This window comes from Schistocerca gregaria, chromosome 4 (genome assembly GCF_023897955.1).
Source record: "Schistocerca gregaria isolate iqSchGreg1 chromosome 4, iqSchGreg1.2, whole genome shotgun sequence".
NCBI lineage: Eukaryota > Metazoa > Arthropoda > Insecta > Orthoptera > Acrididae > Schistocerca > Schistocerca gregaria.
In genome coordinates this window covers 55,796,481-55,823,996 of record NC_064923.1, presented here as the reverse complement: position 1 = coordinate 55,823,996, position 27,516 = coordinate 55,796,481, and the positions used below count along the sequence as shown (strand labels likewise).

Sequence of the window (27,516 nt, the reverse complement as noted above, 5' to 3'; positions counted from 1 at the left end):
TGATGTCCTTAGGTTAGTTAGGTTTAAGAAGTTGTAAGTTCTAGGGGACTGATGACTTCAGAAATTGGGTCCCATAGTACTCAGAGTCATTTGAACTAGCAATTCAAATGGTTCAAATGGCTCTGAGCACTATGGGACTCAACTGCTGTGGTCATCAGTCCCCTAGAACTTAGAACTACTTAAACCTAACTAACCTAAGGACATCACACACATCCATGCCCGAGGCAGGATTCGAACCTGCGACCGTAGCAGTCGCACGGTTTCGGACTGCGCGCCTAGAACCGCGAGACCACCGCGGCCGGCTTTGAACTAGCAGTCAGTAAGATTGAATAAAAGCAGATTTCAGTAGAATATGCAATTCTCATTTGTACCTAAACACCCAGTTACGATTTAACACGAGTATAAATGCATTCCGTCTGCTGAGCTGAGCGAGCGAGGTAGCTCAGGCCTACCCTCGTGACGTAAGCGCCGTGGGCTGCCTTTGTCGTAGCCCTCGGGGAAGGATCTGCTGCATCGGGACGTTACGCAGAACCGGCGGAGACGAGTGGAAGTGTGTACTAGACCGGCGATCGGAGTCCGCCTCTCCCGCTTGCTAAGAGATGCGTTAACCACAGTGCTGTTCACGATACAGTGTTAGCGCCGATGCGTGGACTATCTCGGCACTGCTCAGCGATGACGCACGTTCCCACCGAGCGCCACCTATCGGCAGTCCCTGTCCAATTCTTTCGGACGTGTCCGAAAGAACAAACATCACCCATTCATATAATCTGATGAGTGAGTGTGCGAGTACTAAAATTGCGAGTGTTTAAATATCTGACATAAATGGCCGTATCTTTTGATTTGAATGACTTTGAAGCTCAGTTTGTTACACTGCCATGGGACCACAGACTACAGTGTGTAACATAAATTTTAACTTTATACGTCAGTCCGCCCCTGAGAAAAACGGTTTCCAACAGTCGGACAGACAGATAGGCGGATAACACAGCGCTTCTATGAGGTATATGTGGTTTCCGTTTCTTCGCACATGGCCGAAAGAACAGACACCAGATTTATATAATCAAGGCGAAGTAATCTACATCTACATCTACATCTACATCTACATCTACATCCATACTCCGGTTCTCCCTTCTATTACAATCTTGCATTGTTCGTTGAAACAAAGATTGTCGGTATGGCTCTGTGTGGGCTCTAATCTCTCTGATTTTATCCTCGTGGTCTCCTGTCGAGGTATACGTAAGAGGGAGAATTATACTGCTTGGCTCCTGGGTGAAGGTATGGTCTCGAAACTTCAACAAAAGCCCGTACCGAGCTACTGAGCGTCTCTCCTGCAGAGTCTTCCACTGGAGTTTATCTATCATCTCGGTAACGCTTTCGCGATTACTAAATGATCCTGTAACGAAGCGCTGCTCTCCGTTGCATATTCTCTATCTCTTCTATCAACCCTGTCTGGTACGGATGCCACACCGGTGAGCAGTATTCAAGCAGTGGGCGAACAAGTGTGCTGTAACCTACTTCGTCTGGTTTCAGCCAACTTTCCGTCGCTAGTACTATGTGGGCATTGTGACCGTTTATTAATGAGAGCACTTCTGAGACCTTTCTATAGACCCTCCTCCATTTTACTTTCACCACAATACTATTGTTATTCCCTGTTGCGTTTTGCCTACTGCTACCTTGTCGCGTCTCAGGAGGCGTCTTGTCGGGCCTAGGGAGGGAATTCTCTAACCTAAAAAAAAAAACCTATGTGCACCCCACACGTACTCCGCTAGTCTTGTAGCCGCTTCCGGCGTGTAGTGCACGCCTGACCTATTCAGGGGGACACTACATTTCTCCACCCGATAGCGGAGGTCGAGAAATTTGCACCCCAGATCTCCGCAGAATCGTCTGAGACTCTGGTTTAAGCCTTCCACTCGGCTCCAAGCCAGAGCATCGCGATCGGTTCTGGGAACGATACTACAAATAGTTAGCTCTGATTCCACCCCGCGAGTGAGGCTTTCCGCCTTCACCAATTCCGCCAACCGCCTGTACGAACTGAGGATGACCTCTGAACCCAGACGGCAGGAGTCATTGGTGCCGACATGACCAACAATTTGCAGTCGGGTGCACCCAGTGCTCTGTATCGCCGCCGGCAGGGCCTCCTCCACATCTCGGATGAGACCCCCCGGCAAGCAGACAGCGTGAACACTGGCGTTCTTCCCCGACCTTTCCTCTATTTCCCTAAGGGGCTCCATCACCCGCCTAACGTTGAAGCTCCCAATCACTAATAAACCTCTCCCCCCGTGTGCCTGCTCGGACCTTGCTGAAGAAGCGGCCACATGTCCACTCACAGGCAGAGCGGGCGATGCCACACGGCCAGCCTCCACATTTACCCTCCGCCTCGTGCGCCGCGAACGCCGCTGAACCCGCCACTCCCCTTGGGGAGAGGGTAGCCCAATCGCGTCCGGTACCGGCGAAGATGTCTCGACAGCAGGGACAGTGGGTGAAGCATGTAACACCTGGGGTGTACCATGCGACGCACCAGACTCCTCACTGCCGCTACACTCCCAGGCAGCACCCTGAAGACGGCTGACCGCGGCCATCACCACGTTCAGCTGTTCGCGAACAGTGGCCAGCTCCTCCTGCGTCCGTACACAGCAGTCACACATCCTATCTATCCTAAGAAAACAACAATTTACTGTAGAGAGTTAATCAAATTTTAACGAGACTGCTAATTCACTAAAGGCGGCTGATAGCTGACTAAACTGTGGTTACTAGACACTTCTTGTTGGAAACAATGAAAATAAGCACTACCTGTCTCTGGACTGTATTCAAAACAAAACACGAAATCTGTGGAACACTATTACTAGTAATCGAAAATTAAAGCTTCCTAAAAGCAAAAACACACGGAAAAAGAAGTGACAAGTAAGAAAAACAGAGTTCATACTTAAATTTACGTAGCATGCTACACAGTAGATGTGAAGCAGACGGCAGTTACCACGGCACTCCAGGGGAGTGAAAACTAGGCTCTAACTGTGACGGGAATTGGCGAAATGCCGCCAATAATGAACATAATGTGCAAGGAGGCACTACGTCCGCAGGTGTACGGATGAGTTGGGAAAATGGGTCCGAGGGTCGCGAGCCAGGGTAGTCCGTGCAGTTGCGATAACAGCTGTGTCCGGATGGCTCAGAGGTCAGAGCGACTGCCTAGCAAGCAGCAGACCTGGGGTCGAATCTTTCTCTGATAAACGTTTCAACTTTCTCCACTGATTTACATCAATGCTCACTCGCAGCCAACGTCAGTAACTCTTCCTGCGAGAGTTCCGTTTTTAACGATTGACGCACGGAACCATAAAAAGGATGCATGAACGCAAACAGCCACACCACTGGCCATGCATAATAAAATATTCAGTGAGGCTGAAGCAAGGTGAATGCATAACCACCCTTGCCATCAACATCAGACGATCGTCACTCAGCGTGAGGTTGTATAAAATTATTTATATTGCACTAACGTCTTGCGTCAAATCTAATCGATCGACGCCTTTAAGATGTCCTTTACTAACGTTGTCCACAGGTCAAGCAGAGGCTGCTGATCGACACTTCAGCGCTGGTGTTGAAGAAGCAGATGCCGTTTATGGCGTTCATAATAGGCGACGACGGGCTGGCCTGTTCGGGCACCATTCCCTCGCTGACCACCGTCCTCACCACGGCGCAGTGCATCACCGGTGACAAGAAAATGAGTGAGTCGACGCTGTTACCCTTACTCTTACTGTTATACTTATCTGCCGTTTGATCATTAGTAATTCCTCCCGGTATTTAGCAGTGTCCCACGGAGCTTAAATGTGACTAACGAAAGTTACGTCATGAGGTAGATATGTAACATTAAACCATTTTTTTATTTTTTCGTGTTTATTCATGTACCCTCTTCGGGTTATATCCTTTAGGCCGTCCCTTACATTGGACCTGGTTTTTACACATACAATTTTTCATCATAGTACTTGAAAACGATGATAAAGTAAATGTTGTTGTAGTTTTATGACCTACGACGGCTACTCTGATACAGCCCTCCACGCTGGTCTGTTCCTTGCAGATACTTTGATCCCTGTGTAACTACTGAAATCTTCACTCATTTTCACCTGCTTACTATAGCCAGGCGTTTATCTTCCTCTGAAGTTCTTAGCCCCCACGGTTCTCTACATTACCAAATTTTTCACGCCACGCGATGTGTCCTATCAAAGAGTCCCTTTTTCTATTCAATTTTTGCCATAAATCTGATTTTTCCAGGAACCTATTTACAGCCTTGTTATTAATCACTCGATTTGCCAATACAGTTTTCAACTTTCTTCGGTAGAAGCACTCTTCAAAGACTCCTATTCTTTTCTTGTCTGAACTGTTTATCGTCCACGTTTCACTTCAGCATCTGACTACACCCAAGACAAATAAAATAACTTCCAAACGATTTCCTAATATCTAATTTTATGTTCGCTATTAACAGATTGCTCTTTCTGAGAAATAATCTTCATTCTATTGCCACTCTGTAGATTGTATCCTCTCCACTTTCATCGTCATTTACTTTGCAGCCGAAATATCAAAACTTGTCTACTAGTTTAGTGTCTCATTTTATAACATAATGGTTTCAGAACCACCTGATTTAATTCAACTACATTCCATTATCCTTATTTTACTTTTTCTGATGTTCACCTTATAACGCCTTCCCAAGACGGTTAACATTGCATTCCGTTCAACTGTTCTTCCAAATAAATTGCCGTCTGTGACAGAACTACAATCTCATCAGCATATTACAGACTTAATTTCTTTTCCTTGCACATTAGTTCTTTTTCCTACTTCCTTTCCTTTACTGTTTGCTCATTACTCAGATTGAATAGCATCAGAGATATGCTACAACCATGCTCCTCAATGACTTCATTCCCGTGTGATGTCCTTAGGTTATTTAGGTTTAAGTAGTTCTAAGTCTAGGGGACTGATGGCCTCAGATGTTAAGGCCCATAATGCTTAGAGCCATTTGAGCCTCTCTTCAATTTCTTCTCCTTTTACACTTGTAACAGCAGTCTGACTTGTGTACAAGTTGTAGATAACCTTCTGATCCCCCTATTATTTCACTTTTGACTTTCCTGTCAACCATGGCAAACGATTTCTTTAAATATGCAAATGCTGTGAACGTAATTTTGACTTTCTTCACCCTATCTTCTAAGATAAATTATAGAGGCTCGTGTAAATAGTAACAAAATGATTTAAATGTACCTACTACCCATTGGAATAACCATACTGACTGTGAACTAATGCTAATTATAGTAGCAATATCACTGCTACTGTTAATAATAATAATAATAATAATAATAATGACAGTACAAGATAGAAAATATCCATATGGGTGTGAGTAAGTAGTTAAATGTACTGAGTTCCTTAATGTTGCTCTCCATATTATAGTCGGGTTGCACCATTGCGTGAGGAGGCGCTTTACGTAATATCATAGTACTGACGTACGTTGGCTTACGTAACTGGACGCACAGTTTTGATATTGCTAGATAGCTGTAAGATACTGCGTAGGTGATCTTTGGAGGCATTTAAGCCCATGTGAGTACGAGGGAAGTCATTGCATATTACAGTGTAGTAACTACTTACCGCTGAGTGCTATAGTTTGTTTATTACAGTGATGCTAAAATTGGACATCCGTAAAGACAGCATGCAGCATCAATCAGAATGGAATGAAGTTGCAAGCATCTTCATCGGTAATGTTCAGCCCCACTGAGTCGAGACAACACGTTTGCAACTGATTGAGGAAGATGAAGCAGTGTGTAGCTGCGCAAGGGAGGACGCAGTTAAAGTGCGTGTGAAAATTTAAGAGAAGGAATGTCCACGGACTGCGAATTACATTTAAACAGAACAACCAGATGAAACCATTAACAGTGAAATTGTGCTAAAACTATTATGAATTGCGAGAAAGCTCCATTATTTTTCAGTACTGCGAGGGACTTTGCACAGAGGTTGCTGGCTGTGCGTTTGGGCTGCGGTTGAACAGCTTACGGAAGTGTCACCTGTAACTCGCGGCGGAGAATTGTCGGTGATGGACGGCACGCCAGATTTACGTCGGTGGTCTCCACTGACAGAGAATAAACCCGTAAATCCGCCAGCATCCGCTTACAGACTGTAGCACATGCTTATATATAGAAAGGATTTACATTTCAATGCAACTTCACAAAGCTGTTAGAAGTCAAGTGGACTACATTCTGTACACAAGGGAACATTACGCAGAGGGTTTGTCACTGAAGTGGCATCACGTCGTCATTCCAGAACAGCCTCTGTTTAGCATACAGCATCGCTGTAGATGTATATGTTTCTGGAGGCTCCGGGAAGAATAATTACATTATGAAACTGTAGCTTACGCTATGTTATGTGGTGCCATTAGGAACACGACGTGATCACGTCTGATTAGAATGTACAATAGTTTGGAAAACAATCGTTACATTTATGACGTGTTAAGACCGGTGGCTGTGACTGTCTTTGAGGTTTGGATAACGTTAGCTCTCAGCAAGAGATAGGAAGCGCGCACTTGTAACGGAAGGGAACAAACACATATGTTAGGACAAACGAGTCTAAAGTTAAATGCAGTTGTTACGTTCAGAAATGGTGTATTTCAGTTGTGTTCGAGCAGTGCAAGGCCGCTTCTGGTCTGTCGGTTTCCGCAGGTTACGGAATTCGGGTTGTACGAGGGTCGTGCAGTAAATAATGCATAATTTTTTTTAAAAAAGCCATTTATATACATAGACAAATGTCCTTGTTGGTACTTCACATTTGATGTTTGTTCTGTTCGCCAGTGAAGCGTTCTGGCAATTGTCAGAGTCTTAATGCAAAGTCAAAATAACATCTGCATACGACTCACTTTACAAGCAGCGTGCTGTTATTTAAGTCTTGTGTGTAGAAAAAGAAACCGCGGTGAACATCCATAATCGTTTGTGTGCAGTGTATAGCGATGGTGCGACTGACAGGAGTACAGTTGGGCGATGGATAAAGAAAGTTACAGCCTCAGGAAATGCAGAAACTGAGCTCCATAATCAGCCACGCTCGGGACAACCTGTCAGAGGTGCTGAATCATGCGGATACCATTATTCGTGCCGACCGGCGCATCACAACTGGATTCTCTACGGGGAACACACTTTGAAGGTGACGAGAGTGCTAGTTATGCAGTGAAAACATGGCTACACCTACAGGACGAGAGCTTTTACCAGCAGGGAATACATGCTCTTCCACAACGTTGGCGTACGTCCATAGAAGTTGATGGAGACTAAGTAGAAAAACAGGACACGGACAAGACATGTTGATGTACATATAATTCTGACCCTTAACAATAAATATGTTCTCAGAAAAAACATGGAGCATTTCTTACTGAACGATCATCGTACAAACATACTCCGCAAGCCACCGCATAGCGCGTGGTGGGAGGATACCCTGTCATTTCCTTTCCTGTTCCACTCGCACTGAGCCAGGGAAAGCGAGGTCTATGTGCCTCAGTGCGTGCCTTAATCTCTCTAATCTTATCTCCGTGATATTTACGCGAAATATCCCTTGGCAGCAGTAGAATCGTTCTGTAGCCAGCCCCAAACACCTGTTCTCTGAATTTTCCAAACTGTGTTCCCCGCAAAGAACGCTGGCTTCCCCCCCCCCCCCCCCCCCCCCCCCCAGTGATTCACAGGGCAGATGTGGTTGAGGACTCGATACTACGCGCAAATTTTATCTGAGGCAGGAGATCTAAGTCTACGTACCCACACCTTATAGACATTGGCCTGATTTTCATACACGTTATGACAATTGTTTAGTATCTATAGCAATGTAGGGCGGTTATAAAAAGTCTTGCATTATGCGTTAGGCGTATTATGATGACTCTCTGCATCTGCAAGGAGTACGAAATCGAATTTTAGTACCTATTTCCTTTATTTTACAAAATTTAATGCAGCAATATTTAATTTGTCTTGCAAAGTGTGAGTTATCTCAGGGTCTATGGTAAGACGTTTCACTGGATATCAACTCTGACATAGTCTTTGGAAATGTCAGGTCTCTCACTGTTACTGTCTTTTGTCGTGTGGTTACAAGCTTCAGGCTACGTGTTCTTCTGTTATCTACGATTTCTGGTAATAAAATCAACTTTTTCTTTTCTTCCTTCTTAATAAGACAATTGTGTGTGTGTGTGTGTGTGTGTGTGCGTGTATGGGTGTGTGTGGGTGTGTGTGGGTGGGTGGGTGAATTAGTTGGCGAGTGCTTGTGTGGGTGGCTGTGTGTTTGTGGTATTGTAGTTACAAGTTTTTACACTCCTGGAAATTGAAATAAGAACACCGTGAATTCATTGTCGCAGGAAGGGGAAACTTTATTGACACATTCCTGGGGTCAGATACATCACATGATCACACTGACAGAACCACAGGCACATAGACACAGGCAACAGAGCATGCACAATGTCGGCACTAGTACAGTGTATATCCACCTTTCGCAGCAATGCAGGCTGCTTTTCTCCCATGGAGACGATCGTAGAGATGCTGGATGTAGTCCTGTGGAACGGCTTGCCATGCCATTTCCACCTGGCGCCTCAGTTGGACAAGCGTTCGTGCTGGAAGTGCAGACGACGCTTCATCCAGTCCCAAACATGCTCAATGGGGGACAGATCCGGAGATCTTGCTGGCCAGGGTAGTTGACTTACACCCTCTAGAGCCCGTTGGGTGGCACGGGATACATGCGGACGTGCATTGTCCTGTTGGAACAGCTAGTTCCCCTGCCGGTCTAGGAATGGTAGAACGATGGGTTCGTTGACGGTTTGGATGTACCGTGCACTATTCAGTGTCCCCTCGACGATCACCAGAGGTGTACGGCCAGTGTAGGAGATCGCTTCCCACACCATGACGCCGTGTGTTGGCCCTGTGTGCCTCGGTCGTATGCAGTCCTGATTGTGGCGCTCACCTGCACGGCGCCAAACACGCATACGACAATCATTGGCACCAAGGCAGAAGCGACTCTCATCGCTGAAGACGACACGTCTCCATTCGCCCCTCCATTCACGCCTGTCGCGACACCACTGGAGGCGGGTTGCACGATGTTGGGGCGTGAGCGGAAGACGGCCTAACGGTGTGCGGGACCGTAGCCCAGCTTCATGGAGACGGTTGCGAATGGTCCTCGCCGATACCCCAGGAGCAACAGTGTCCCTAATTTGCTGGGAAGTGGCGGTGCGGTCCCCTACGGCACTGCGTATGATCCTACGGTCTTGGCGTGCATCCGTGCGTCGCTGCGGTCCGGTCCCAGGTCGACAGGCACGTGCACCTTCCGCCGACCACTGGCGACAACATCGATGTACTGTGGAGACCTCACGCCCCACGTGTTGAGCAATTCGGCGGTACGTCCACCTTGCCTCCCGCATGCCCACTATACGCCCTCGCTCAAAGTCCGTCAACTGCACATACGGTTCACGTCCACGCTGTCGCGGCATGCTACCAGTGTTAAAGACTGCGATGGAGCTCCGTATGACACGGCAAACTGGCTGACACTGACGGCGGCGGTGCACAAATGCTGCGCAGCTAGCGCCATTCGACGGCCAACACCGCGGTTCCTGGTGTGTCCGCTGTGCCGTGCGTGTGATCATTGCTTGTAGAGCCCTCTCGCAGTGTCCGGAGCAAGTATGGTGGGTCTGACACACCGGTGTCAATGTGTTCTTTTTTCCATTTCCAGGAGTGTATTTACATGAGTCGTACTTTCTGGAAACGTAACTACACAGAGTGAATGCAAACTTTATGGTTTTGTATACATGAACGTCGCTCTTTTCTGGCTACTGACGTATTTTTTACAATAATGTGAGCTATAATATCGGGCGTATATGGTCTATAAAGCTTTTAGGGACCTTTAATACCGCATACTGCTGTTACTTACTCAGCTTTCAGAAGGCCTGTGTCATTTGTAATAGTAGTAATAACTGGCACTGAGTAGATTCATTTATAGTGTTTCTAGTGAATAACACGATACATTAACTTTGCACTTCCTAAAATGGTGCCTGAGAACGTTATCAAATGCTGGATGTATACTTTGAGGATCTGTTGCCAGCAGGTCTTATTAATGATATTCAGCCCGACTATTTTCCTGCTTACTCAACACGTGTTTATCTCCTGTTACAAGCCTGGTCATGGTAATTTTACGACATCGAATTTTTAAGGCTTAAGTTCTAAAACGTCAATTGTCATTAGGCACTAATATTCAGCACTTGGATTCACACTTTACAATTTTGTGCTCCAACTTGACGAATATGTGTTGAAATTCACTCATGGTTTCATTTACACTGCAGACTTTTGTATTAAGAACTGTAACGCCAAACAGCGTTTCTCATGTATTAACCTCTACAAGCAAATTCAGCATTGAATTTTCTCGCGTTGATGACGTATTTTGTAGATATTTTAGAATTTCTTCAGCATTTTACTACTCTGTTGCGATTTTTAACTGGGCAGCAATATACTGGCAGCACTACGAAATTGCCGTCTAAGTGCTGACCTTCCCCTCAACGAGGCAAGTAAACATCACATTTTTTGCGCTTCTGACAAATTTTGCAGACATATTAGAAGTTTTTCGACATCTCACATGCAGAAAATAATGCATTTACAATTCGGTTGCGTTTATAATTGCAATGTAGTGACATCTCATTAATGACGTGACTCTTACAATGTTTTTTCGTGTTTTTTCATGCATTAATCTCAACTAAGCCCTGGATAACGATGTAAAAATGGCACTTTTAGCACTCCGACGTATTTTGCAGACATTTTAACTACTGCTACATCTTAGCTGTGACGAATAATTAATCAACGACTCTGATTTTTTTACTGTAGAGCCATCTGTTAGCAACAGTGAGATCTACTTACTCACTGTACAACCAACGACGTAAAGCCGAGTTTAACAGTGGAGCAATTTATCACTGTGGTCTTGGTACTGGTCGCACTAAGCACTCTTCCACCGTGCAGCAGTCTGATAGCCATGGGAGCAAGGAGGATGTGAAACTGGATTCGCAGGTATTTACGTTTTCAGGGTGTTTGAGGTAGAAAACTCATTTTCGAAAAACAAAAATTCCTATTCTTTATAATCAAATGTTGGTTTTCAATTATTTGTAGAGAAATGTGGTGTCTCCTTATTCCAATATGCCATGGTGAATGATATTTACCTTTAAATCAAAGTTACCGGATGGACTGGTGAGCCAGTCAGTCTTAAATGAATTTTTGAAAGTCAGTAATGGAAACATAGTTGGCGAATATTTCGGCAGTTCATATACTTTAAGATATTTGACTGCAGAGGAGGACACTCGGGGTAGGGGGTGATTCATGCAAAATTTGTAGAAGCGCAAGGGGGTGGGGGGGGGAGGTCCTCCCCTGTTTGACCTCTTTGTGTGGCAGGATGTCATGATTCCTGGAATGACCTAAAAGATACGAAAATGCTGATACTGACATCAGCGAAATACGAGATGCGCAATGCCGTCATTTTGTGGTAGCTGAAATGTCTGTTCTAACTGATATTAGACGGCAGTTAAACGTCAGCTAAAGTCCACAGTGCCCTACTTTTCATAGCGTAGTATAGTTTCGTTAATGGTTACGTATTGTCTAAGTTTTGATCTATTTAGACCATATTGCTCTCTTTCACAATCTATATCTTTACGGAATTTTCGACAAAATAAACCTGCTCTTCACCTTGTCACCCAGTCTACATCTAATACGCCATCCACACATAAATTCTGTTGTACTACAGCTCGTATAGTACACATTTCTTTCTCTGTTTCATTTTCACTGTGATCTACTGCTTGTATATAGCTCTTTTTTCGAACAATCTTAGTTACCTAAATCTGTAAATATAGTCTTCTCTTTATAGCTTTACATCAAGTAAGGAAGTTCCTATCTCATCTTCAGTCTCTGTATCTTAACATTTCGCCGGTCGCGGTGGTCTCGCCGTTCTAGGCGCGCAGTCCGGAACAGTGCGACTGCTACGGTCGCAGGTTCGAATCCTGCCTCGGGCATGGATGTGTGTGATATCCTTAGGTTAGTTAGGTTTAAGTAGTTCTACGTTCTAGGGGACTAATGACCACAGCAGTTGAGTCCCATAGTGCTCAGAGCCATTTGAACCATTTTTTCTTAACATTTCACTATACTTTCTTCTGGCTCGTGTAGCATTTGCTGAAAAGACTGTATACTGTTTTCCCTTTAATGGAAGGAATCAGTTTCATATTCTTCTTCCATACGTGGCAATTTCTACTTTCTGTTAACTTTCAGGTGGCATTGAATAAGAGGTGCTGCTGTTGTAACATTATCTCTAGCTTCACCTGTCATAAATAATTTCAGTAGTTGAGTCTTAACAACTTGTAACAAACACTTGAATTAGACTTCTGACACCATCAACTTTGAATCGTCACCTGCTATTCTACAATGCAAAATTACGACTATTTCATCCAGATGCTCTGCTGCAGCACTTCTTTGGAAAATTTCTTCATCATCCTGAGCTGTTGCTGTTGCATGTTGTCGTATCCATGCTCATGATGATCTTGTAATTTTTTTCAGTTTCACTTTGGGGAATATATTATATTTATGCAGTTCACTATTCAAAAGTCCTCTCTGTTCTGGACAAGTGGTCCACTAACTTACTCCGCCAATCGACGACTGCTGGCGGGTGAGTCCGACTCTTTCATTCTTAAATTTAATACTTCTCTCAGTTTGTCCTACGAGCGTATTTTTTCCACCGGAGATTGCCTGCTTGGGGCAGTCACATGTAAAGGCTCTAATCGGTTCGGGGAGGAGTAAGTCAAACAATATGCCAGTTACCAGAAGAAGTTAAATAACTCTTCACACGCAGTAACACTATCAAGCCACTATTTATAACACTGAAAATTGCTTTTTTTTTTTCAACGTAAATACAATCATATTAGCATTTAGGCTATACATATTCTCTGTACTATACTTCATCCGAATAGCTGACCGACTAATGTGTCATCCTTAACTGATAGCCGTCAATGGACGTGGATATGAATGGATATGTGGTCAGCATACCTCTTTCCTAGCTGTTTCTCAGTCACCCATTTATGTGGATAGTAATAAATATACATATATATCAATTATTTGTTAGTGGTACTTATCAATATTAAAAATGGTATTTTTTCAAATATGATAATACTACAATTAATCTGTAGCACTACAAAACTACAAGCTAAAAAAGCTAAACCAGGTACCCAATTATTAGTACTGCTTTAGTGCTACAGATTCTGTTCTATTTAGGTTCATTTATTAGGGTTTACCTAGAAGTGCTCAAATTTGGTTTCACTTCTGTATCCGCCCTCATCTCTCCAGGTGAATAGCCGTTTTCTGCTTAATTCCTTGGTCTTGGGGCAGTACGTCAGCTGCGTTTCCACTTCACATTTCACTGTAACATCGTAGAATTCACAGTTCCTTGATCACTGGCATCAACGAAATGTAGATTCTAGGAAAACTGTGGCATTCAGTGGTCCTCAGTTGTGTTCAAACCATCTGTAGAGTATCTCGTCTATCCGGGATGGCTGCCAGCTGCCAGCTGCCGAGTCGTTTATCGAGAGCATCTTCAGTGAATAAGAACGCGGATGAGAACAAACTGGATACATATTATTAAAGTAACTTCTTTTGTGCTGGGCCCACAGCTTGCATAAGATCATAACATGACACTTTTTTTTTTTACATAGGCACACTACTTGCTTGTTTCGGCATTTGTCTCATTTTCGAGTGTTCCTGTTGACATCAAGTATATACGAAAATACAGCAAGCATTACGAACTACCAACTACTTAAAACAAAGCTCAGATCAGGAAAAAGTGATATCCCTGTCTTTCCTAACCCAGATATATCCAAAAAAATTTACATTGGTTAAATAGAACGAAGTTCTAGAGTAGAACGTAAAGAACACGACAGAAGTTGCGAAAGCAACCAATCAAGTTTTAACCTACGCTTAAAAAATAAAAACCACAGAATAAACACAACAGAAAATGTTTGCAACTTGTACATGGAATACAAAAAGGTCAAACCGTGAACATTTTGGAAGAACTAAAAATTTATGAGCAAACAAATAGATATCCGAATGACATCCTAAACGAGCAAATGATCCTCAAACACAAATTATCTGGGAAACTTTAACACACTAGAAAAAGAAAAGGGATGAACACAACACGATAAACAAACAACAACAGACAACGTTAAGATCACACACCTACGTAATGAAAATTATCTCTGGCAAATGAGGTATCTGACTGCCTAAGATATAATTTTCGTGTAAACAAATGCATGAATGGAATAATCCGTCATTTGACAGCTTTTAAAAATAAACCGAAATTTCTATAGAATGTAAATACTTGAACTATATTAACAACGCAGTAAACAAAATAAATTACATAGATGTATAATAAAATGCTTTATAAATGTAACTTGTTAGTGTCACAAATACCGAAACAACCTTGTAGTGTACCTATGTAAAAATAAAAATAAATCAACTAATTGTAGCTAATTTAGTAAGAATATAAAGAAGTTTCTATTGAAACTGAAACTGATGGTGAAGAAATTTCCAGTACGCACCAACAGCGAAGCCGACAATAGATAGCACGCTGCAGTTCGTTTAATGGTGAGGAGAAACAGAGTAGCGAACCATGCAACCGGACTGCGATGTACAGCGAGCTGTGAAATGAAAAAGACGATATATTTATGTGCTGAACAACAGCAGTAATCGCAAGAACGCCATGGAGAGGTTCGAGACAGCAAGAAGCAATTGGCGCAAGAAGTAACGTTGTAGATTTCCCCAATATTGCAGCAGCTTTACTTTGGTAGTAGTAGTTGTATTTTTGAGTGTAAAATTAATAGCATGTGAAGCTAACTTTGTTGGAACTGTATCTTTCATATTTCTTCAGTTCAATTGGTGGTTGTTAACATTGTTCCGCTACAAATTATTGTTGTGGTACAAAGAGGAAAATCGAGATAAATAAGAACCTCGTTGCCAACAAAATGAAACAATTTGACACATCTACGGAACCAACGTTTTTTGATGGTAGCAAAACCAGAGTGGGAAATAATATTTCATACAGTACTGCACCTTATTCACGGTCGCAGATAGCCAAAAGGTAGTTGTGATCCAACACTGCAAAATCACATTAAAATATTAATGAATTTAATAATAACGGAGGAGGAAGAACTATAGGCTCAACGATTAAAACAGAAACGAGAATGGGAAGCGCAACGGATAAGAGAGACGAAGAACTTGAAGAAATTCTTAAGTCAATAAGAACTTACAGCCAAATGGGAAGAATTAGGTATAAACAGTCAGGAGATAGTTTCCAATTTAGAAGACGACTAAAACACCAACCTTAGTGAGTGATAACTATGGATAAGGATATCTGGGCGAGCGCGGGTTTGTCAAAGAGGGAAACGCCGCAGTAGGAAGTTTAATACCAGCAGCGCGTAATAACTTCACAAAAATAGAGAATACCGTAGCGCAAAAAAGTCATGACTCTATAATCAAATGGTAACGGCAAGGAGGATAAAGACCAAGCGCGCTATCAGGATTGAAGACATCATACAGGAACGCAATATAAAGAAGTTGTAGGCAGAATTACGTACAAACCACAACGGAATCATAATCTTAAGCCGTCACGGCTCTCCGTTAAATAGAATCCACAAATCTCAACCGGAAGCCAGAGTCCAACCTCTCGCATTTTTAGTTAACATCAAAGAACGCTGGCCTACCAGTTGCACGAAGGAGGAAAACCTCTGTTTTGTATCAGGGAAGCTTAAGGGAGACACAGTCGAGTGAAGTGTGTACGTAGGAACGACAGTAAAAAGCTTTGCAGATTTTGGGGCGGCGTTCCTGAAAAAATACTGCTCGGAAGAAAAGAGATAGATATAAAGCTGACGTTAATAAGTGCCTACGGTTACCTTCGATGGGGTTGAATGGAACTACTGTACATCAGCTGCAATTACTCTTCTATTCTGTAGCATTTATCCCTCTATTCATGCCTCTCCAACTTCGACTTGTAACTTGGACTTATACCTTTAAGCAAATCTCAACTTCTTATTGTATGGTGGGGTTCCTGGTACACTGATTTTAACTGATACTAACGGTCCGACTTTAACGACGTGTTTACCGTCTCTTCGTGGAACCTAAAACGGTAATCAATTTAATAGTGCAACGGATAACGCTAACTATACCTTAAACCAACAGATTCAGTATAGAGACTAGTTACCGACTGGTGTTTCATGACCCTAGTTAAACTACTATTGACTTCTCTTCGATTAAAGTTTTAATTATTCCTCTTGCTGTCTCTTACTTTATTCTTTTCATTGGGCTCGAAGACATATGTACCGTTGTGTTCTCCCTGCTTTTGAGTTATGTGCTCTCTTTGGCTGCACATCAGCTATTCCTCATGTATTGTGTATCTTCCGATTCATTCCCTTTTGGTTGTTACACATACACTAGAACTCTGTTCTTCTTCGAGTTTCTCGTTTTTATCACAATAAAAAATCAGAATTTCTCCTCTTTGCTAGATCAGCTTCAAAACTGAAACAATATATTAAGCGTAATTTCGTCGCCCTTCGCCAAAAAAAAGATATGCTCTCTTGGTGGAAACCAATCTCCTCCTTACCTACAGAAGTTTCCCATTATTAGCCTCATTAGTTATGGATTCCCTATACGTCGATCTTTGCTCTGATGAATCACGTAACTTCCTCATGGCAACAGACTCTTTTACAGATACTCTACTTTCAACAGCTGAAATTCGTAGCCCGACACTATTCGTAACTAACAGAATGGCGGTCCTTTGTGAACAATATTTGACTCAAAATAACTGTTACCCATCGTTGTCATATGCAGCTCCTTGTATCTGCCGTATTTGCAGTTAAAATTGTTGGATGTGAGGTCCGCCAGCTATGCAAAACACCGTTTTTCTCAGTACCCAAACATGTTTCGGCACCACTGTGCCATCATCAATGGGTTTTCGTTATTATTTATTCTACAATGTGAGCATTTTTGTTAAATGATTAAGATTATATGCATTTTTATTTCAAAAAACAACAATTTTTGTAAATACCCTTACATTTGGTGTGCATGCATTTTCTGGATCACTTGTGTTTTAATAACTACAGGTAGCTTGTCATCTGCAACCGACGATTTGATGAGAATCTTTTTTTTTTGGGGGGGGGGGGGGGGTTAACCTTTCTTCTATCGCTCCTATATTCGTTTTTGCTTAGGTTTTCGTGTGGCAAGTACTTCCATTTTACGCATAATCCTGAGGTGTTGTGATGCACACGTAACTATAACAAGTATTTTTCACAAATAACGTAGTACAACAGTTTTCACTTCACCAGAACACAGTGTGATTTGGTTTGTTATGTGTCCCAGCATAATCAGTGTTCATCTATTCACCGGAGAGTTCGGCTCCAAATTTGAATTTTATTTGCATTTTATCTTTATCTTTGTGTGTGTATGTGTGTGTGTGTGTGTGTGTGTGTGTAGACGTTATCCGTTTGTGCTGTTTTTATTTGTAAAGTTTCTTTAATGTGTTAAATAGTGTGCCCTTACAAATTGTAGTGTATTCGTTTAAGACCTGTTTTCCTTCTGCTATTGCCTTCTGTGTGTGGAAGTTTTTCTCAATGGTCAGTGTGCTGTATAGGCTGTGGCTGGTTTGTAGTATGTGCTATGGGAGCTGTTGCTTTTTAAAGCTCTGAAATGTTCTGAATATCTTCTTTTGAAGTTTCTGCATGTTTGTCCTATGTACACTGAGTGGCAAGTGTTGCATGTGAGTTCATATATTTCTAATCTGTTAAATTTATCCATGGATGTTTCTTGTGTTCTGATCTTTTTCTGTGTTGTGTTCTCCATACTGTATCCTATTTGGAGTCCCTGTTGCTTATTCTGTGAACTATCTTGTTATTGTAGGTGAGTGTGTGCCATTTCGTTTTGAGTGTGTGTTGTTGCTCTGTTGTGTCTTGTATGTGGTCATTGTTTGTGTTTTGTGTTGTTCTGTGATGAGAGAGGATTTGTGTGTGTGTATGTGTGTGTGTGGTGTGTTCATTTTTGTACTGTCTGCATCTTTTTGATTACACTTGTCTACCATATTGGTAGTATAACCATTTCCTACTACTGTTTGTTTTATTGTGTTTAGTTCTTGTGTGTAGTTCTGTTTGTTCATGGTTGTTCTATTTAATCTGTGGAGCATGAATCTGAAGTTTGCATGCTTGTGTGTCAATGGGTGATTTGATAGGTTGTGAATGGTAGTGCTTGTGGTTGCCAATTTCCTGAATATTGTGAAGTTGTGTGTGTTGTTTGTTTTTTGTATGGTGAGATCTAGAAAGAGTAGTGTGTTGTTAGTTTTTGTTCTAATGTGAAGTTAATTTTTGGATGTAAGTTATTTATTTCATTGTGTAGCTGTTCTATGTGTGTATGTGGTTCATCAATCAGGCATATAATGTCATCGACATAACGGTACCAGTATATAACTTTGTGGTTCTTTGGTTTTATTATGTGTCTGATGATCATGTTCTCCAGGTTGTTCATGAATATGTTAGCTAGGAGGCCACTGATTGGTGATCCCATAGGTAGTACTGTGTGCTGAGAATAAAATTCTTTGCTGAATACAAAATAATTTTGTGATTTTATGGTCTTGAGTATGGTTGTTATTTCATTGATGTGTGTGTGTCTGGTATGTTTCCTTGTTGTGTTAATCTTTGTGTGATGATGTTGATTGTTTCATTTATTGAAATGCAAATGTACATTGATGTGACGTCGAATGATATGAGGTTTGTTGTGTCCGGTATGTGTATGTTCTTGATTTTGTCTATTAACTCCTTTGAGTTTTCCAGATTCCTGTTGTTATCAAATGTGTACACGTTTTTCAGTAGTGCGTGTGTTTGTTGGGCTAGGTGGTAGGATGGAGCATCTCGGAGATTAATGACGGGTCTTAATAGGATATTATCCTTGAGAACCTGTGACAGGGCATTTAGCGTGGGTGCTTTTGGATTTTTCTGTGTCGTCCTCTTTAACTGGCCTTTTGAGAATGTATTGATGTTTCTCAGTGTCTGTTGAATGTTTTTCTGGTACCTTGCTGTTGGGTCCCTGATAAGTTTTGTGATGTTCTTGTCTTAGAGAAAATCTAGTGTTTTCTCTATGTATTCATTTTCATCCATAATTACATTAATATTCCCTTTGTCTGCTTTTGTTATTATGACATTGTTCGGTTTTAATTTTTGTTTAAGTTTGCTGGTAGTGATTTCCTCTAATGTTTTTTGATTAGAAATAATTGTGGATTTGTGTGTACTGATTATCTGTGTTATTTCTGTAGCTACTAATTCTCTTGTCAAGTTTGCGTTAAAATTTGGTTCTCAGTCTTTCTTGCTCCTGTGTAATATGTTCTGAATCCGTTATGAGGTTTCCTATTGCTTTGTGTGATATGTTTGTGTTAATGCTGTGTATTGGCCTTTTTTCTAGTAGGCTCTTTTCTTGTTAGGTAAGATTTATGTCAGTTGGGTTAACGATTCTGTCGTGGAACTTATAGTGTTGGTTGAGATTGTTTTTAGTGGTTGTGTTTGTACTGTTGATTATTCTGTTGAATTTTCTGTTTTGTATCTCTCGTTTTTCTTGCATTACTTTCTGAATATATGACTTTTCTCTATCTGTTGTTGCCTCAAAGTGAGCTGTTATTGTAAACTTGTTGGCCAAATCTAAATGTATTCCGTAAAGTTCATTATTGAGCGACTACTTTTTAGCATATAATTCCCTAATTTCTTGCGTTAGCCACAAAATCTTCTCTTTCTTTTTTACTTTCTTTGGTGCAGATACCATGCTAGTCACAGAGTTCTTGATATAATCTGGAATTACATTATTAGCTAAGCAATTTTTATTAAACTGTATGTAGGGAGTTGACTTCTGAAGCTTCATTGAGGTGTTCCTGTATTTGTTGTAGAGCTTGCTGGGGAATGCCTGGCTGGGCGACGAAACATCCATCATTTTGATGTGCAGCTCCTTGTATTGGCGGTGTTTACAGTTTAAATTGTTGGACGTGAGGTCGCCAGTTATGCAAAACACCGTTTTTCTCAGTGCCCAAATATGTAACTGCACCCCTCTGTCATCATCAGTGGGTTTTCGTTTTTATTAATTCTGCATTGTGAACATTTTTGTTAAATGATCATAAAATTATGTGCATTATTAGTTCAAACAACAGATCGTTACTTTTCGTAAATACCTTTACATTTGGCGTGCATGAATTTTCTGGATCACTTATGTGTTAATTACTACAGGTAGCTTGTCATCCGGAACCAAATGATGTTGATGAGAAATTTTTTGTTTTTTCTTTTTTTTTTTTTTTTTTGGAGTTAACCTATCTTCTAGAATATAATTCAGTTTTTCGCGATGTTTTCGCGCCTATATCCGTTTTTACTTAAGTTTTCGTGTGGCAAGTACTTCCATTTTCCGCATAATGCTGAGGTGTTGTGATGCACACGTAACTAGAACAAATATTTTTCACAAATAACGTAGTACAACACTTTTCACTCCACCAGAACACAGTGTGATTGTGGTTTGTTGTGTGTCCAAGGCCAGTCAGTGTTCATTTGTTCACCAGAGAGTTCGGCTCCAAATTTGAATTTCGTTTGCATTTTATGTTTATCTTTCTGTGTGCGTGTGTGTGTGTGTGTATGTGCGTAGAGTTTATCCACAAACGGATAAAGTCTCTCTCTCTCTCTCTCTCTCTCTCTCTCTCTCTCTCTCTCTCTCTCTCTCTCTGTGTGTGTGTGTGTGTGTGTGTGTGTGTGTGTGTGTGTGTGTGTGTGTGTGTGTACACTTTATCCGTTTGTGGATAAACTCTACGCACATACACACACACACACTCACACACACACACACACACACACACACACACACACACACAGAGAGAGAGAGAGAGAGAGAGAAAGAGAGAGAGAGAGACGAAAAAAATATAGACTAAAATCTGCAAAGATGTACCATTTACACACAAAAGAAAATACCATATAAAAGTCAACACACACACACACACACACACACACACACACACACACACACACACATAAAGATAAAATACAAACAAAATTCACAAAATTCAATTATATATCCTCTCTACTTCGACCACCATCAGTTATTTTGCTACCCAAACAGCAAAACTGTTCTACTACTTCAAGTGTCTCATTTTTTAATCTAATTACCTCAGCGCCACCTGATTCAATTCGACTACGTTCCATTGTCTTTGTTTTGCTTTAGTTGCTGTACGTCTTATATCTTCCTTTCACGATACTGCCCATTCCACGTTTTTATTACTTCTCCCTGAATTTTAATTTCTACTCCAAATATATCTTTTGTTTGCTTTACTGCTTTGCTCAATATACAGATTGAATAACATCGGGGATACGCTACAACACTGTCTCATCTCCTTCCCAACCACTGCTTCCCTTTCGCGCCCTTCCTCTCTTATAACTGCCATCTGGTTTCTGCACAAACTATAAATAGCCTTTCGCTGCCTGTATTTTACCCTTGCCACCTTCAGGATTTGAAAGAGATTATTCCAATCAAAACTGTCAAAGGGTTTCTCTACATTTACAAATACTATAAATGTAGGCCTACGTATGTCTTTCACTAACCTTTCTTCTAAGATAAATCGTACGGTCAGAATTCCCTCGTGTGTTTCTACATTTCTATGGAATCGAAACTCATCTTCCGGAGGTCGGCGTCTACCAGTTTTCTCATTCGTCTGTATAGAATTCGTGTTAGTATTTTGCAGCTGTGACTTATTAAACTTAGTTCGGTAATTCTCACACATATGTTTGCCACTGCTCTCTTTTGAATTGTAACTATTACATTCTTCTTGGAGTCTGAGGTTATTTCGCCTGTCCCATACATCTTGCTCACGAGATGGAAGAGTTTTGTCATGGCTGGCGCTCCCAAGTCTATCAGTAGTTCTAACGGAATGTTGCTTAAACCCGCGGCCTTGTTTCGATTTAGGTCTTGCTGTACTCTGTCAAATTGTTCACACAATATCATATCTCTCATCACGTCTTCATCTGCGTCCTCTTCCATTTCCATAATATTGCTCTCTAGTGCATCACCCTTGTGTGACCCTCTAAATACTCCTTCCACCTTTCTCCTTTCACTTCTTTGCTTAGGACTGGTTTTACCTCTGAGCTCTTGACATTCATACAGGTGGTTCTCTTTTTTCCAAAGGTCTCTTTAATTTACCTATAGGCACCATCTATCTTACCCCTAGTGAAATACGCTTCTACATATTCACATTTATCCTCTAGCCATTCCTCCTTAGCCGTTTTGCACTTCCTGTCGATCTCACTTTTGAGACGTTTGTATTCCTTTTCCCCTGCTTCATTTACTGCATTTTTATAGTTTCTCCTTTCGTCAATTAATTTCAATATCTCTTGTGTTACCCAAGGATTTCTACTGGCCCTCGTCTTTTTACGTACGTGATCCTCTGTTGCCTTCACTATTTCATCTCTCAAAGCTACCCATTGTTCTTCTACTGTATTCCTTTTACTTGTTTTTGTCAATCGTTTTTTTATTCATTATTAAACCCACTCCTGAATCACCGCCATTTGATTTTGTATTTATAACCCGTATTCACCTCACCAGTAATCTTGTTCCTCCTGCCACCGAACTTCGCTAATTCCCACTATATCTAACTTTAACCTATCCATTTCCATTTTTAAATTTTCTAATCTACCTGCCCGGTTAAAGGATCTGACGTTCCGCGCTCCGATCCGTAGAACGTCCTCTTGAGTAGTCCCCGCCCGGAGATCCAATTGCGGGACTATGTTACCTCCGGAATATTTTACACAAGAGGACGCCATCAACATTTAACCATGCAGTTAAGCTGAATGCCCACTGGAAAAATTACAACTGTAGTTTCCCCTTGCTTTCAGCCGTACCAGCATATCAATGCTATTTTGGTTCATGTTACAAGGCCAGTTCAATCAATCATCCAGACTACTGAAAAGGCTGCAGCCCCTCTTCAGGAACCACGCGTTTGTCTGGCTTCTCAGCAGACACTGGTCCGTTATGGTTGTACCTACGGTACGGCTATCTGTATCGCTGAGGCATGCAAGCCTCCCCACCAACGCCAAGGTCCATGGTTCATGGGGCAGGTACAGGAATTGCAATTACTCTCCTATTCTTTCATATGTCCCTCAGTATTCGTGCCTCTGTAACTTGGACTTACGCCTTGATGCAAATGTCAACTTCTTACTGATGTTGGGGTTCTTGGTACAGTAACTTTAATTGATAATAGTGGTCCAACCTTAACTATGTGTTTGCTGGTTCTACATGGATCTTGTAACTGTAATCAGTTTAACAATGAAATGGGTAATGCTAACCAAGCCGCTAACAAACGCATTCAGTACAGAGGGTGGTAACTGTCTGGTTCTTCATTACTATGGTTAAAATACTATTGAGTTCTTTTCAGTTAAAGCTGTAATTATTTCCCCTCCTCCTTTTACTGTATCCTTTGTATCATTATTTTCAGTGGGACTGCACTGAATTATGAAAGGTAATGATATTTTGATTATATCGGCAGCAAAATGTGATTCCCTACAGTTACCTACCATTATTGTTGGGAAACACAGCCTCACTATGGGATTATTCGGCACGGATTCTTGGAATAAGTTCAAATCGTACTGCACGACAGCATGGAACACAATGTTCACACACGAACATGTAAAAACTACAGGAAGCGCTGAGGGGGGGGGGGGGGGGGGGGCGGGGGGCGGGGAGGGGGGGTAGGCGTTGGCTTGGCGTACGTGTTTGGAATTCCGAAAAATTGCACCAAATTATACTGTTGAGAAAAGCAGCAAAATGGAGATTCGTCAGGGATTTTCCATCACCAAGCGGGGCAAGTTTGGCGAGGTGCAGTGCGGAAAGAATTGGGGAGCACGCAATACAAGTTTTCTCAAACGATTTTGCAGGATATTTTCTGTAAAAAAGACTTCTTCGGTACTTGTAGCTTCATATGTCAGCTTCATGGTGATATACCCATCATTGCGCTAATGGTCACAATTATTGTGATATTTCCTATAAAATAGGGGTCATTATGATTTTTGATTTGGTGCTTATTACGCCACATATTGCTGCGAACGGAATTCCGTTAAGATATTGAATATTTCCTTAGAGTCAGGAGGAGGTCTCTATCTGTCTCCAATCCCACGAAAATGCGTTTTAAGTAGCATGTTCACAACCGATCGCACGGGCGGGAGAAAGGAATATTCGTAACATTCCTCATAACTCGTAAACCTTGAGATATCTAAACGATATTTTGGCCAATGAAAGGACCCAAAGAGGAGAGTGTTTTGCCATATGGTTAACACACAGAACATAATTTATGGTGATTTGGCAGAAGCTACAGTTTATGATTTATTTTCTTCGAACGAGTGCGATGATATTTTTAGAGTCATGGAGAGCTAGTGGAAAAAGAATTTGACAGTATGAAAAATATGAAAGGATGGTTCATTGCAGTGTGGTGTACGTTGTAAACCTCCAGGTAGGCAGGAAAATGCATCTCCTACAACATTATTTTCAACCTTCATCATCACGATCATCGTCATGACACAACAGCCCTTTGTGAGTCGTGGCCTTTTGTGGAAGATCATGCCATTCATCCCTGTATAGTACCGAATTACTCAAATTCTTCATTTCAATTTTCTATGTGTCTTCCCATCTTAGCTTTCATCTACCAACTCTCCTGGTTCCTTTCAGGCACTGCATTGAATATGGTCTTAATCATCCTGTCGTTTTCTCTCAGTACATGTCCTGCTGCTTCGAGTCTTTTAATCTTAATGTTGCTGAAAATGTCTAGTTCACTGTACAGATCATATAATTTGTGGTCGTATCTCCTCCTCTAATACCATTTTTCTTCTACTGGTCCAGATATTTGTCTCAAAATCATTTTTTCTAATGTGTCCAGTTGCTTTTCATCAAATTTTGTTAAGTCCTTGTTTCAGCACCATATGTTAGCACTGGGGTTCCTAAAATATTAAACATAAGAGCTTCAGTTTTCATGAATAGCATCTTAGATTCCAGATATATTCCGAGGCTGTGGTAGGAATTGTTGGCGAACAGTGTTAGCTTTTGGATTTCAGAACTGACATTGTCCTTATAGTTTATTTCTGATCCAAGGTAAATGAATGTGCACACGACATCAAATTAAAATGAACCAATTTCTGTGGGTGGGGGCTGATTTGGATAATCATTCTTAGTAACAGGCGTATTGTTCGTTTGTCTTTCATTTATCTATGTGTTCATCTCTCTAACAGCTCTTTCAAGACTTGTAAAGGCTTCCTTGATTGCTCTTGGCGCTCTTGCAGTTAAATCGATTTCATCTGCAAATATCTGCATTTGAACTGATTTTGTACTGATTACTGTACCTGTTACAACCTCTCTCAAGGCTATATTAAACAGAAGGCAGAATAATGAGTTTCCCAGTCTTCGTTTTTGTTTGTGGTCACAGCACTTGATTACATATTTTGTATTTTAATTAGACTTCAGGTATTTTTCATAGTAGCTTTCACTTAAGCAATCAGTTTACTGGGAATGTCTAACTTTTTCACTGCCTTACACAGCACCCTTCTGTCAATACTATAGTAGGATTATTTGAAGTCTACAAAGAGGTGATGTGTATTAGTCCCAAATTCTTTGAATTTATCTGGTACTTGCCGTTTTGTGAAGCTGTCCTTGAATAAACCAACACTGACAGTCTCCAACAGAATTATCAATGTAGGACATGAGCCTCTTAAAAAGGATGTTGGAGAATATTTTATATACTGTAGGTAACACCACATTTCCCCTGTAGCTGGAGCACTTTGTAATATCGCCTTTCTTGTGTACTGGGCGAAGGAATAGGGATACTTTCATCTAACCGAATTCTTAATTACAGGCTTAATTAAAAATCTTAAACTATTTTCCTGCATTTCTAATCAGTTTCGCTTGTATTAGATCCATTCCTGAGGCCTTGCTATTCTTCAGCTGCCTCGACGTCCTCTGAAGCTGCTACAGGTTCCTTTGCTTTTGAGTTCCTTGTATTTACAGACGGTAACACTCTTTCGTTCTCAGCTGTGCCATCATTCAACCGCTTATCAAACTGTTGAGCCCACGTTTTACACATTGCTTCATCATTACTCAAAAGTAAACCATCTGCATTTCTACATAAATTCGACATTGACTGGAATTTTTTTTTGCTCTTATTTAACTTGTCATAAAAAGTTCTCACTTCATTCACCTGTTTGAGACGTTCCATTTCTTCCAGTTCTTTCATGTTCTCTCTTTATTTTTTTTTGCAGCCTCTTTTCTTACATGAGATCCACGTACCTTTCTCGCATTACGTATTCGGATGCTGATTGTGTTTGTTACAGGTTGATAGTCATAGTTAACGTTAGAACCCCGGTGGGATGTAATATCCATTAGATTGGACACATATCTTGCATCAGTTTGGAGATGGTCGATTTGGTGAAAGGTACTTTCATCTAGAGATTTCCACATCCTTTTATAATATCTTTGCGATTAAAAGTTCTACTGCCATTACTATACTTCTTGAAGAAGCAAAGCGTCCAGGTCTGACCTCGCTGTCATTTGATTTATCATGTATACTGAATTTTCCATTACAAGACTGATATACATCTTCTTTTCCCATTTTAGCATTTATATCTCCTAAAGTTATAAAAATTGTCTTACAGTCTCTTCTAGGGTATTCCGTGTATATTTCATGTACCGGTAAATCATAAAAACCATCACTCTCTGCGGCATGAACACAGTTGAGACAATAGCCGAAAACTTCCATTTGATTCTGAGTCTACACAAACTGTATGATTTCGCATGGAAGTCCGTAATGAGATGTTCTTGGTCTTATGTACAATAAAACTAGTATCAAACACGTTAACTTTCTTTTGGCAGCTATAAAAAGTCATGTGATCCTTCTTCTCTATCGCTCACTCTCGAAACTCTCACCTCTTGAACAGCAGTAATATCCAGACGGTCCTCATGGAGCAATTCAAATAATTTCTTGAAAACTCCAGCTTGATAGACTGTTATAACATTCCATGATTGCAGTCTCGAGTCCGTTTGCTACTGCCATATCGTCGTCAACATGTCAGGCCGGCTGTTTTTACAGTTTGGGTTGTCATCCCAACGCCAATCCCCAACGATACTGGAGTCTAACGTTTTCTCCCTTAGCTTATGGGTCCCCACTTGAAAACGGAGGTAGCTCTCTTTTTTGGTCTTGAAAAAGAGAGAAAGTGAGAGGGAGAGATACCTTCTCGTTGTTACCACACATGTCGTGTCACTGATCTCATTTGTACTAGGATTGCATTACACGCGAGTTTCCTGTTTGCTTCCACCGCCCCGAGTGGAATGCGTAAGTTCTAATAAATGTTCACTAACCTGCAGTCTTCTGTAGTTGTTGTCCCCTGCGCAAAAAACAGCACGTAGGTCTTGAATCTGTTATCTTGAGGCTGTAAGAACTCTT

The 27,516-nt window shown here is 41.4% G+C and overlaps 1 protein-coding gene across 1 annotated transcript in view; it reads left to right on the top strand.

The window, feature by feature from the left end:
• LOC126267124 (transmembrane protease serine 4-like) overlaps positions 1-27,516 on the top strand; it is a 166,269-nt gene that overhangs the window by 23,738 nt on the left and 115,015 nt on the right. Inside the window, exon 2 of the mRNA XM_049972042.1 lies at positions 3,548-3,713. Coding sequence (XP_049827999.1) covers positions 3,548-3,713 — 166 coding nt within the window. The remainder of the gene's footprint in view (positions 1-3,547; positions 3,714-27,516) is intronic.